General features: G+C 35.7%; 1 protein-coding gene across 2 annotated transcripts in view; it reads left to right on the top strand.

Annotated features, from left to right (window-relative positions):
• Positions 1–13,515, top strand: part of ctnna2 (catenin (cadherin-associated protein), alpha 2) — a 392,860-nt gene that overhangs the window by 309,556 nt on the left and 69,789 nt on the right. For both annotated transcript variants that reach the window (XM_026273010.1, XM_026273017.1), the window contains one exon: positions 2,395–2,547. In XM_026273010.1, the coding sequence (XP_026128795.1) occupies positions 2,395–2,547 (153 nt within the window). The remainder of the gene's footprint in view (positions 1–2,394; positions 2,548–13,515) is intronic.

The following is a 13,515-nucleotide window of genomic DNA, read 5'->3' as shown; positions in this document are numbered from 1 at the left end:
TTGCTGTTTTTGTAGTCTGCGAGGAGTCAGCGGAGCACTCCATTCGTCAAGCTATTTTTTTCCAATTTAGTCCTGAGATTACATGACTATAACTTCAATTCCCTCTTTGAAAAAGACATTAGACATGAGGGGGCTCACTTTGGGCTATACTTGTCTTGCCAGTGCTAGCTATGCTATTGGAACATTTAACAGGCTTTTCAGGTTTGATTTAACATGTTTGTAACGTGCAGTTAATTAAATAAAGGTTTAAGGGTCCGCAGCATGAAAATGAGATTTTCCCAGTAAACAGAAATGAATCTCACTGTTATAATGATGATAAGATGCAATCGGAGCTGACCCTAAAATGCCATGGTTGATGTTGAAGGAAAATAATTATGGCTCAAATAATCTAAAAATAAATAAATAAAGAAGCAGAGACAGATCACTTGCTCTCAAGCTCTGTGAGAACTGAAAAAAAAAAAAAAAAGTTTTAAGAAGGGGTTGGGGAAATGAAATGCTGTCAGACTGAGTTCCAGTTTAAGATTATTAATTTATTCAAATACTTGTACGGTACTCTTCTTCTTCTTTTTATTTTTTGTATGTAGTTCGTTCATTTATTTTAAACAGAACATGGCTCATGTACACTCTAGTACATCTCTAGATTTTTTTAGTCCGTATAAGCAGAAAAAAATGATACATTTTGGTCACTATTTTTCTATTTCATTTTCCCTGGGGTTGCACCCAAACCATTAAGAAGACAAGCACACATCCTTTACCAGAGGTTATTAGAGACAGAGCGCCAGGGTTCATTAAAACATTTCAATTAAATCATCGCCACATGGGGAGAAGGATCATTACCTATGGAGTGTGCTCTGTTTTGTGAATTTCATGCTCAAGTGGCCAAGAACTCCTCAACTGAGTGCTGCACATTGATTGAAAAGATGACGTCCTCAAGCATGACTATGGTTTCATGACCTGTTCCATAGCCCAGTGTGGCCTTAAACTTCCTTACTTGCCAAAGATAGGGTCTGTATTTTACACTCTTGACTTTTGCAAAAAATAATTTTCTTTTACCAGTAATTTGGTGACATTTTTCATCTGACTATTTGCTACTGCGTTTTTTTAAGTGTGCACAAATGTGCAGTTTTACGAAAATATATGAATAGCCCTTTTTCAGAAGTTCAGATGATGATTACTGATGTGTGAATGCAACCTCATAACCGCACATATGTAATTTATACAGATTTATTAGGATTTTTTGAACTGAGCAAAAGGAAATCCTCTTTTTTTATGATGTGTCCCCTTTTAGGGAATCTCAAGCCTCAAGTTCTGACTGGCCAAGTTTGCTAGTGATGGATTATGTGTCGCATTCAGCCATAATTTATCATTACTGTCTGCCAACCATGGCCTAGCACAGGGTTTTTAATTGGTTAAGATATGTGCATGCCTCACTGAATGATAATTATTGCTTGTTAAGAATGTTTCCCATCAACCATTAGAGTACATGTGTCACGGGACTCTACCTACTGCCCCATTAGAATAGCCGCCAATGTCTTTTTCTGCATATTACTGTGAATGTTGCTGATGATGTGTTTCTGCTACTAAAATAGGCAATTATATAACAATGCTTAGCTGTAACCTGTTTTATAAGAGCACTTATGGTAATATTGTTAATAATTAGATATCTTGTTTAAGATATATTAAGCTTTTCTCTTACCTCAAGGCAAAATGCATGCCTGTATATTTTAGGATGTCGTGAAACTGGCTTATGCTCAGGGCTAGTGACGCAAAGGTTGCTATCTTGATCACCGCAATTAGCAAGCCATGAGCTTTTAGTATTGTGCCCCTAAGCAAGGCACCTCAAGTTGCTTACTATTCCATCATTGTCTGCTGTTTTCTTTGAAAGTACTCTAGAATTAGCATGTTTTGCTCACTTGCTATGCCCAAACATTGCCATGTCAAGAGTAGTCATGTATTTTTTATTATGATATATTTGCCATCAGACATTTACACCTGGGTAATTGGTTCAAACGGCTCTGTAGTTCCATAAAGAAAATGGCAAATTTCAAATCACACACTTCCAGGTGAAAACTGCCATTTAGATGGATGTGAATGGTGCCTTTCTCCAGGTTTTACAGACCCTCTTGAAGCATCAGAAGTGTATTGACTGTTTACATAACGGCGTATTGGAGCTAATGCACCTACAAGCGCACCTTCTGTTCAGTTCCGTTGCGCTCCATCTAGCTGTTTTTAACGCCAGAACACATTTAAGGTCTCCATTAGAAAATGTGTTAGACCGAAAGTTTACAGCCTGTAAATGCCTTTCAGTCAGAGCGCCAAGTACAAGTTCAAGTGCTGGACAGTTTATGTAGGACATCAGCTGATCCCTGCTCTCTCTATCTTTTTTTCTCCTAGCTAAGGAAGGCTGTTATGGACCACATATCTGACTCTTTCCTGGAGACAAACGTCCCTCTGCTGGTGCTGATAGAGGCGGCCAAGAGCGGGAACGAGAAAGAGGTTAAGGAGTATGCACAGGTCTTCCGCGAGCACGCCAACAAGCTGGTGGAGGTGAGTAACATATAACACCCCTTCACTCAACTCCCTCATCTCATTCAGCCCGAGCGGATGATTCTTATCTGGGGCATCGCAGGCCACTATCAGTCAGAGCATGAGGTGGCCTTTAGGAAGTCATCCGCCAAGCCAAGGCAATTTAATGGCAGAATATGATGCAGTGGAGCTCAATTCTGTAATGACAAATTTGTGTTTGATAACATGGATTCGGATCACAGAGGGGGAATGATACCAGGGAATGGCTTTAGCATTTCCCCCCCTTGTAATATCTCTCGTGACTCGACTTCAAAGATGCAGTTCATTTCCATTATCGAAGAGCAGTATGGTGACTGAGGTAAAACGGTTGAATGTGAAAGAGACGCTTATCTGAAGGTTGGGGTTCGGTGTTGATATGTCAAACATGCAAAAGGGCAAATAACTGAACCGAACTGAATTTTTCAAAAGTGTTAGAGGATCACTTCTGAGTAAAAGAGATAAATCCTGACTTGTTCTCTTGTTTTTGGTCACTATATAGGCTTTAGCACACACAAGTGCACACATTTTCCTTGCTATAAACAAGGGTACATACAGTACAGTATTTCATAGTTTATCACGAGTCCACTGTTCACGCAAATGTGAGATACTCTGTTTGCTGTCGAAGCCTGTGAGTGGCATCTAGATGCTTGCTTTCCTAAAGAAGAGCTTAAGTGGCAATGACTCTGAAACACAGGGCTCAGCACTCAATTTTGAGCATGGTATCAATAATGTAACCAGTCTAAGGGAGAGGTTCTCAGTGCTTTTAGATAGACAGGAAACGTTTCCATAGTATATTTACTTTTGATGTGCTTAAATTGCACTTCAAAATATGCATATTATCACAAGCAATTACCTTCAAATCTTTTCTGAAATCTTTTTTTATGGTGACGTCTTTGTACATTTTGTTTAATGTCTGAAAAATTTAGTTCTTTCTTACTTTCTTTCTTTTCTTTTAAATGCCATACCATCTTCTAAGGCTATATTCATGGCAAGAATAAAGTCCAATCAATCAAAATGAATTTAGTTCACACATATTTTGTGGCAATTTGTGGTAAATGTAAAATGTAAATGGAATCAATTCTAAATGTCTTGGTATATTGACAAAACTAAATTCAGATTGGATTACAACATTTGGTAGCAAAGATTGTAGTCATATAGTCCACCTCATAAGTATTTTAATTTGGGAGCTGTTATAAAGTTATTCCATAAAAATGATATGGTATCCCTGCCATTATCAAAGTTATTTATTTATTTATTTATTTTTTATATATATAATGTTTTTTGACATATTACTTAATTTCACAGTTGAAAACAATAAATAAATAAAATTGCATTTTTAGAACAATATGAAAGTATTTGCCATTACCTTTGATCAGTTTAATGCACTTGCTAAAAATATTCTTAAATATATTCAAAAAAATATTTAAATAAAATGAAAAATAATCTTTTAAATAAATCTTATAGTCCCTTAAATTTTTTATGGCAGTCTGTATATAAATATATATTATTTATCCACCTCTTTCCCCTTTGAGGACCTCCACCAAAATGAGTTTTGTCAGATTTAACTACATTCCGGGGACATTTCTCTGCAAATTTGTCCCTAAAGTATAGCTAGGTTACGATCACACACACATAGTCGACCTGAAGAGAGTGCCGTTCCCTGACTTCATCAAATAAAATGTTCCCTCGCTGTTATGATCTCAGAATAAAGAACAGCCAAGCAGCTCATGTCCATTCCTCCGGCCAATCAATAGTCACTGTTTCCAGCCGGGGTCAAGGAGCCTGATGAAATAGAGGTCACACGTCGCAGATCAACCCTGATGCAATGTCTGTACTGCCGTAAAAAAAATCTCCCTCTACTTTGCTCTCTCTTTCTCTTGCAATCAATACCAAGAGAATAGGAACATGAATATGAATATGGATTATATTTTATTTGTATAGCAATAATCTCGGGAAATGTTCTCATCCTGTAAGATATACAAGCTAGTAAATGTGAGTGTGAGATGGGCCTTATCTCTTCAGAGAGCCTTTCTGAAATTCACTTAATGGTTAATGTTAATGATTTCAGGACATTTTAAATAATACTTTCACATATTCACTTTGTAGACTATAAATGACTGCAAGAGCTTCTGGTTCTAGCGTCTTTTGTTCTATATTCCTGTAATGCACTGCAGTAAGAACTGCTGATTTAAAGGTTATTAAATTAGTTGCAAAATTGTAGCACAGCTGAGGTGTGGGTTATTAATGTGAACCTGTTGACACACGTTTATTGTCTCACTCTGTTTCTGCCTCCCTGTCACACACACACACACAAACTAGCACACAAAAACACAAACTTTTTGCATGGGTTACACTGCTGTGGTTTGCTAGCCATAGCAAAGGTTAATAAAAATGTGTTTGTATTTGAAGGTGAAGCATGTCATTTTTTTAATGTTAGAATGCTTTTCATACCTCGGTTTAATGTGCAGAGATAAAGGGATAGTCCATCCATTATGTTGTTCCAAACATAAATGCCTTTCTTTCTGTGGAACACAAAATAATATGCTTTGAAAATGAAAGTTAATGGGCTCCAATGTTGATTTGCACATTGGATTTCATTATATATATATTGTATATAATAGTGTTACAATTCTAGTGGTGCTTTCAAAGTTAGTGTTGTATAAGCCAAAGATGTTAGTTTGGTATGCATAACTGAGGAATGCTGATTTTTGATTGGATCTCGAGATCAACATGGAACACTGTTTGCATCCCATTTTTTCTTCCATAATCTGATATTTTGAAGTGTAATACATGACATTGGGGTGGAATCGATTGCATTTAATTAGATGTATAGTGCATACTAGAAAAGTTTTATCTTTTTGATTAAAGATTATATATGTAAAAAAATATATATTATCTAAGCACAGTCTGTGACTAATACTAAGTGTGTATTGAAAAATATGGATGTCTTGTTGATTATTTTTACGCACTTTATTAGTGTTTAAGTTGGAAAAAAAAGGAAGATTCATAAAAGATCAAAGCCTCATTAAAGTTTTTTTTTTTTTTTTTTTCATGGCTTCGTCTGGTTCACACACAGTTTGCACACACTGACCCTTTTACTTAAAAAAAAACATCTAAAACTAATTCTGCAAATATAATAATGTGTGAATGTACTCTTTTGATGGAAATCAAATTAAATGTCAAGGCTGCCACTCACCGGCACCCCTCCAGGTTACTCTCAAAGCCCTAAAGGTCATAGGTCACGATCAATACTCTTATGTGACTGTGCTATATTATCAATGAAAGCTATGTTATATGATATTATCACAAAAGTGTCTGTATTCAGGTAGGAAGTGTCATTTAGTGGTCAACATGTAAACATCTGAACATCTTGGAAATGGTTTCTTCCTATCTGCCTCACCGATACAAAGAAAATGTATTCTATTATTTTATTTTTTTGCCTTGAAATAGAAGTATGAAAAAGAATGAGAGAAAGAAAGAGATCCAAGCCTCAGGCGATGCTGCCACAGCTTGCAGACCTTGTGTGTGGGTGTAGAGAAATATTTATGATGTGGTATGGTGACCTTAATTAGCAGAGATTGCATTAGAAAATGGACTTGTGTTAATAAAACAAAGGGACTGGGGTTTTGCTTTCTCGTGTCCTGCTCTATCCTTCTTTGTCTTACCACCTGTGACATTACAGCATGAAGAACGGAAATCATGTCTCTTACTACCATGAGATGATTAGCAGTATATAAATGGAAACCGAAGCAAGAAGACCTGCTAAAGCTTGCATTAGCCTTTTGCTTCTTCTCAAATACTAACAACACATTCTTGTGAGAAAACGTCACTGTAGCAACTTTATCCTGCTCCACTTAAACATCACTCTCGAGCCGGGTGTTAATTTAACTCTGGTGCTATATTCAATGTATTGGTAAAGCCATTTTGTTGCTTAATTTGAGCAACTCAAATTAAGTTCATAATTAACTGAAAATCCACCTAGCACTTATTTGAATTGAATTGAATTGAAACACTCAAAACCATTAAATTCCAGTCAATGATGTCAAAAGAAGTTGATTCTAGAATATTTTTGATCGCATTCATCTTTCTGAATTGATTTGTGAATTCTCGTTGAGAGGGAGATTTTCAGCAAATAACTTAAATACAGTTTTAAAATATTTTTAATAAAGATGTATTAGCTAGTTTGCCAAATTTGTATGTCTTTTTAAATAGAATAATTAAATATAATTTAATAAAATAATAAAAATGTTTATATTATTTATTATTATAACAATAATGATTATTATTATTATTATTATTATTATTATTATTATATTTTTTTTTTTTTTTTTTTTTTTTTTTTTTTACAGTAGGTTTAGGGTCCAAATATTTGTTTAATAGTACAGATAAATTAAACCATTCACTCTTGTTCAATGCGAATGTCGTATGAGCAGTCATTTATTCCGTCATCACCCAGGTACTGATAGCTTGCGTGCACAGTTGAGACCTGAACAGCACACATTGATATCTGTGTTTAAACTAAACTCATTTAAACATTTAAGATCCAGAGCGCTCAAATATTAAGCTCTCTCTGAAGTATTGTGTTTAAATGGACAAATTCACACAAAAATAATTGTCTTGGTAAATATCCCTCAGCAGACATTGGATCACTGCATTCTCTTAAAGTGACAGTCTTTATATTAATCGAACAGGAACAAAAAAAGAAATCACGCACTGCTCTTGATTTCAAAGCTTTTGTACTTTAATAAAGAATAATCTTTAATTTATACAGTCCAATTTTTAATGCTGTTTTACATTTGGTTACTTTATTAAATGTCTGTACCTAAAAACTAATGCTACACCTCACTAAAAAAAAAAAAAAAAAAAATGAACATCAGGGTTTATTTTATTTGTATCTTTACTATATTTTATTTATTTATGCTGTTGCTCATAGTTAGAATTTTATTATATATATATATATATATTTTTTTTTTTTTTTTGTAAGTATAGTTTTTCCATAAACATAGCACATAACAAACCATACCAAAACCGTGAAACAAACCGAACCATGAAAAAGTTAAATAGTGAATAGATTTGAGAATGTTGCTATTATATGAGTACTATAGCCATTATAAGAAATAAGTGCAATGCAGGTCTCAGATCAATAAAGAAGACCAACTTCTGAATGGCTCGCAGACAGTCGATTGTAATAAAAGTATGTTCCTTACCTGCCCTTGATCATTGGATGGATTTATGCATCATCAAATAGCACTACCCGCCACTGCAATCCGACTTTTACACTTTATTTAATTGATGACCTTTCCCATAATTCCCTTGCACTTATTAACACTCCCTTCACTATGCCTTAACTGTGCTGATCAAAACATAGAGACACAATCACTGAGACACAGGTTTTAACATTCCCATTCAAAGCGAGATGAAGAATACATTTACAGTTTATAGAGGTAAGAAAGACTGACTGGAAGGTGAAGGCCGCAAGGACGTCATGATCCATCACAATTCAAATACCGAAGCAAATTTATACCTTACCATCATCATGCCCTTCAAAATCAGCATTGACATTTTTCAGCATCCCATGTTGTTCAGCGATTGCAGATTTTAATGCATATGTTCTGAAGGCTAATATGATTTTGTCATCTGGGATGGTGGTAACCAAATTGGTTAAAAGTTATCAGCCTCTTTTATATGAAGCTTTTAACCAGGATATTAAACCATCCAGCGGATCTGCATGTTATGTAAGGTGTGTTTATTAAAAAAAGCAGTGCCTGCTAAATGATTAGCAAGTTACATCACTCGTCCCTGTGAGCTTTGTATACAGTCACGCAAGTCTCTTTGTTGTCTTCATAAAATAAAAAATAATGCATGCTGAGCAGCCCTGACCTGCATCTGTATGCACTTGAATCTCCATAACCTACTTTTTTCAGCTAGCTGGCTCACCAGGAGCTTCAAAAGGTCTCCGCTCTCAGGTCTCGGGAACAAAACTCCCCAATGTCATTCCCTGAGGATGACGCCACACGCAGTTGTGCTTTCCCTCATTAGTTTGATGTCTCAACATCCCTTGTTTTATCTGTATTCTGTTTGTATTCCCTCCCATGATAACATTTTATCATTCTGTGAAGCTTTTGTTTGCATACATTTGAATATTATATTTTATGGATCACTCATGTTATGTTCCGCTTTGCCTTTTCCTTGTGCTAGCTTGTATTCTTAATTTTGTCTTTGCATTTTTCATTGCTACGTGAATGCTTCATTACTATTGTCTTGTTTTGATCCCCACCTCTCTGTGGAGAATTCCTTGCTTTTTATGTTCTTTTTGAAAAAAAACAAAAACTGAGGTTTAGAAGAGAATTCTTGGAGCTGTATCTGAAATGTATTTATTTACTGGAGGTACCAAGAGGCAGTGTTATCTAGCAAACCACTGCATCGATTCAGATGTGCTATGTAAGTTTATGATTGTTCAGACATTGAGTATTATAAAAAGCGCTTTGTTCCAATTAGTGCTTTAATGACTTAGATAATCCTTTGCATATTTAATTCTTATTCATTTAATTAAAACAGATTAATTGCAATTTGATTAATGTAAAACATAGCAGTTTAAAATCAATACTCTCTGGATGGAATAAACTTCTAGTAGTATTTCAGCTTAAAAGAAAAAAAAATCCAACTGTTTATGGGAATTCACTTTATTTAAAGTAATGAATTATGGCCATCAAGACTTAATAGGGTCAGTTATTGAGGTTTATTGTTTTTTGCTCAAGTTTCTGTATGTGTGTGAAAGTTTGGAGTATGTTGTGTGGTTGTTTGAGAAATAAAATTAACTTCAGGTTGTTTGGCCTTCTTGCCCTTGAGTGCTTAAGGACCTTGAATAAAGCCTGAACTTTTTGAATTCATGCATCCATTCACACAGTGTCCAAATATTAATGGGATGCAAGTCTGTTGTCTTATTGTGAGTCACCTTACCAACATAGCTCCGGTCTTTTCGGGTCACTCTAATCTGGAGCAGCTCCCCTTTCTTTATATTCTGGGTGAGCAGTGCCCGTATCTCTTGTAGAGTGTGACTTTAAGTGCCACTACAGTTCATGAAGTCACATAGACTTGAATTTAAAGCACTGACCTTCCCGATGAGATGAAGGGTGAAAGGCTGCCTTCTCTAATGATTATGCAGAATCAATATCAACCTGAATGTAACCAATATTGAACCGGCCTTCAGTCCTTCATGATTCCAAACGTATTGCTGCAGGCAGTAAATATTATTCTGCAGGAAAGGGGGGCCATGCTGCATTAAATGGTGTGCCGAACACGATAGATGGCTATTGGAACAAGTCTATATGTGGTGACCCAGACCTTCGGACTGGCATAATCCCTTTTCGAGCAGAGTTATTGGCCTCTGAGGAAATCTAAACCCAGAGGCACCTCCACGTGGATAGATCAGCCTTTGCCTCCCTTATCTTTTCCCTTGAATGCATTACTTTCAGATTTGTCATCACATACTGCCGCATCATGGTGTAGGAGGAAACAGAGATAGTCTTTAATTTGAGACCAATTGCACAGGGGAGATAGAGCATCATGCAACAGACAGATAATTGTGTTTTAAAGATTTATTTTATGCTGACCAAGACTGCATTTATGTGTTCCAAATATACAGTAAAAACAGTAATATTGCAAAGCGGTATCAACACGTTAATTTAATAGGACCAAAAATGAACCTGAATCACGGAGTTGGAAAATGGATCACACCCTTGTGTCATCTTTTTGTTCTCATCATTTTATATATATATATATATATATATATATATATATATATATATATATATATATATATATATATATATATATATATATACATACATATACACACACACACACACACACATACATATTGGTGTTATATCTTTCACTTGGATGTTATAAGTTGCACAGAGTAAATACATCTGGAAACAAAAAAAAATGTCCATCTTTATTTCTGGCTGTAAAGCAACAAAATGTGATTATTTTAAAGCTGGGTCATTCTTTTCTATACCCACTGTATGTCTAAAAGTGATTAAGACATGGACAGGCAGGAGCAAATCAATAGCCTGATTGGATCATTGGATAATGTGCGGTTAGAGTTAAAAGGGTGCATTTTATGAGCCACTTTTTAGCAAGGATCTGTTGAAGCCATAGTGTTCTAGCAGGTCAATGTCATGTTTAAATTGCCAATACTAGGATTGATGGGGCTCATCTAATCCACAGCTGATTAATTAACAATGCATATGCTGACTGGGTGATATTTTTGATGATTCTCGAGCTGGTCAGCAAAAACTACATTTGTCAAACAATGGACCGTTTGAGTTCTAAATGTATCTTTCCTGGTATACTGCTCCCTATAATAAATCTTCTTAATAAGTAAATCCACAGTAATGAATGTTCGAGTTTTTCAAACATTTACTATAGTGGGTGGAAATGAATAAAATACATGACAGAATGGTCTCGTAATACTGTGCACACTAACAGCTTTTTGTAGATAAATGACAATACACAACATGACAAAAACTTTGCATAATTGTTTGTGCATTCTGTAATGATTATGTAAAATGTAAAAAGTTAGTTTGTGCATTTTATTTGAACTCTTGAGGGAAAAACAATATAAGTAGATTGAACTATTTATGTAAAAACTAACTATATGCCATTGCCATTACAACAGTTCAAGCAAAATTGCACCATATGTATATTCTGTTTGCAATGTGATAGTAAATTATTGATGCTATATTTTGACAGCTCTGAAAAGAGGAAATGCTTTAGAATCGTAGATTCTACAATCTTCAGATTACTATATATGTGAGTTTTGAGTTAGGGTATATGATTACATTCATTCATTCATTCATTCATACATTCATACATTCATTCATTCATTCATTCACAGTGTGAAGTTGACCTGAATTTGCACTTTCATGTTGGTGTGGTATATTTTAAAGTCCTTAAAATTCAAGCAAATCCACATTTGATATTTACCATTTCTGTATGGCTACAGCGTTTAAATAGTATTTTACATACTAAAGTACTATTAATCTAATTAATATTCATAAGATAAGGTCTCATTCTGTCATGACATCACAAGCAGTCCGTCCCAGCTAGTTTGGCTGAAGGTAAAACATTTATCACTAAAATATGTAAAGTACCTGCTGTGTAAGAAAATAATATATATATAAAAATCTCAAGTAATTTTTCTGATCAAGAAGGAAGTTGCTATAATATATATTTTTTTCTCTCCATATGGCAGTTCCTCTGTCTGTAGTCTCTTGCCTTAGACAGACTTTTGTGAGATCAGAGATGGCGCCAGATGCACTTGTTTTTACGGGTTAATCTCCGGTAATTGAATATCTCGGGCAATCGGACGATCTAAAGCTGTCCAATTTCAACTTTTACTGCTCGGGGCCAGGCTGGCCATGCTAAAAAGAAAGAAAAATAACATTAGAGGGAATCAGAATGCCGGCCGGTGGAATTAGCTTATCGTATCCAATTGAGAACACTGTAAATGCCGCTTAGCTGGCCATTCCCCTGTGGGTGGTTAGCCAGGCAAGGAGAGAACAGAGCAGGACATCTAATGCTGCAGATGTCAGTGCAAGGGAACAATGGGGAGTTTTTGTTCTATATTACAGGGTTTTCATCAGCATCCACCCACCTCTGATTAAGTGTGCAATTTGACAGTATCTTCTGATTGTTTCGAGATGAGTGCTTGTCTGGGGTAAATGGAGACTAACCGGCAGTGTAGCATGTAAAATAAATGCATGCTTGAATAGTTTAATACACTTGTTGTGCAGGCGTTGTGAGAGAATTTGTTATTTGATGGTTGGCAAATACCAGTAGTTCTCTGTAAAATGCAGGTTTGCTCTTCTTGAATACACCTTGTTAGTTTAAGATATGCCAGAAGTTTTCACATTGGTTTCCAGTGCATTTTTTTTTTTTATTTGTTGCACTGTGCTGTGCTGCTTGGAACAATGAATGGCTTTTGAAAGCCAGAGTTTATCCATTGCTGGAATACAGGAATTGTGGATTCACTAGCCGTCCTTCTACACAAAATATGTACAAATTGATTATTTTATTTTAATAGTATTAAAAAAAAAATTAAATGGCATTTTTTTCAGGACTGCTTTTAAACACAGTAATTAACTACAGACATTACATTTTGAAATACTCTGGAAACTGAAGCACAGTGATCCCAGCCTTACCTTTTAATGACAGTGTATGCAAATTCAAACAGCTTTCGGGGGCACATACATCCCTCTTTAGACATTAGCTATAATCGAAGTAAGCTTTGTTATTTGCGTCTGGCAGCCGCCTAAAGAAAGCATGAAAGCAGTCTGTACCCTTCTACAGCAGAACCTGTGTGCTCTTTAAGCCCAACAAACAGTTTTTCATTCACGATGTTTTCACATATCCATAAAGAGACTGCTTGTACCTAGGGAACGATTCTGTGTGCCTGTGTGAGAGATATAGAGTGTGGGAGAAACTGGATGCTAATACGCATGGAATTTATTGCCTTGCAGATGGACGATTCTCAAGTGTCTGCTGCATGATGCTCCATCTCCCCTGTGCAATTGGTCTCAAATTAAAGACTATCTCTATTTCCTCCTCCAGGATCCTCTTTGCGGATTTCTCCGCCTCTCTCTCTGCTCCACCTGCTACCCCCCTACATCTGTAGGGCTCCATATCCTCCATCATCTCACCACTTCACTCCAGTATTGAAAAAAGACAAGACCTCATTATTCGTTCTCGTGTTACTCTGATGAGGCTCTTTTCACTTTCTTCTGTGTGCTTCAGAAAGGCAAAGAGACACTCATTCTATCATAACAAAGTTCATTTTAAAAGGAGTGATGCATGCATTTCCGGAACACTCTCTAAACCCTAAAAAACATTTTACAACTGTTACTGATAGAAAAGGTTATAGATAGATGTCTTACATTATTATTA

This window comes from Carassius auratus, chromosome 1 (genome assembly GCF_003368295.1).
Source record: "Carassius auratus strain Wakin chromosome 1, ASM336829v1, whole genome shotgun sequence".
Taxonomy (NCBI): domain Eukaryota; kingdom Metazoa; phylum Chordata; class Actinopteri; order Cypriniformes; family Cyprinidae; genus Carassius; species Carassius auratus.
This window is presented reverse-complemented; position numbering and strand designations above follow the sequence as displayed.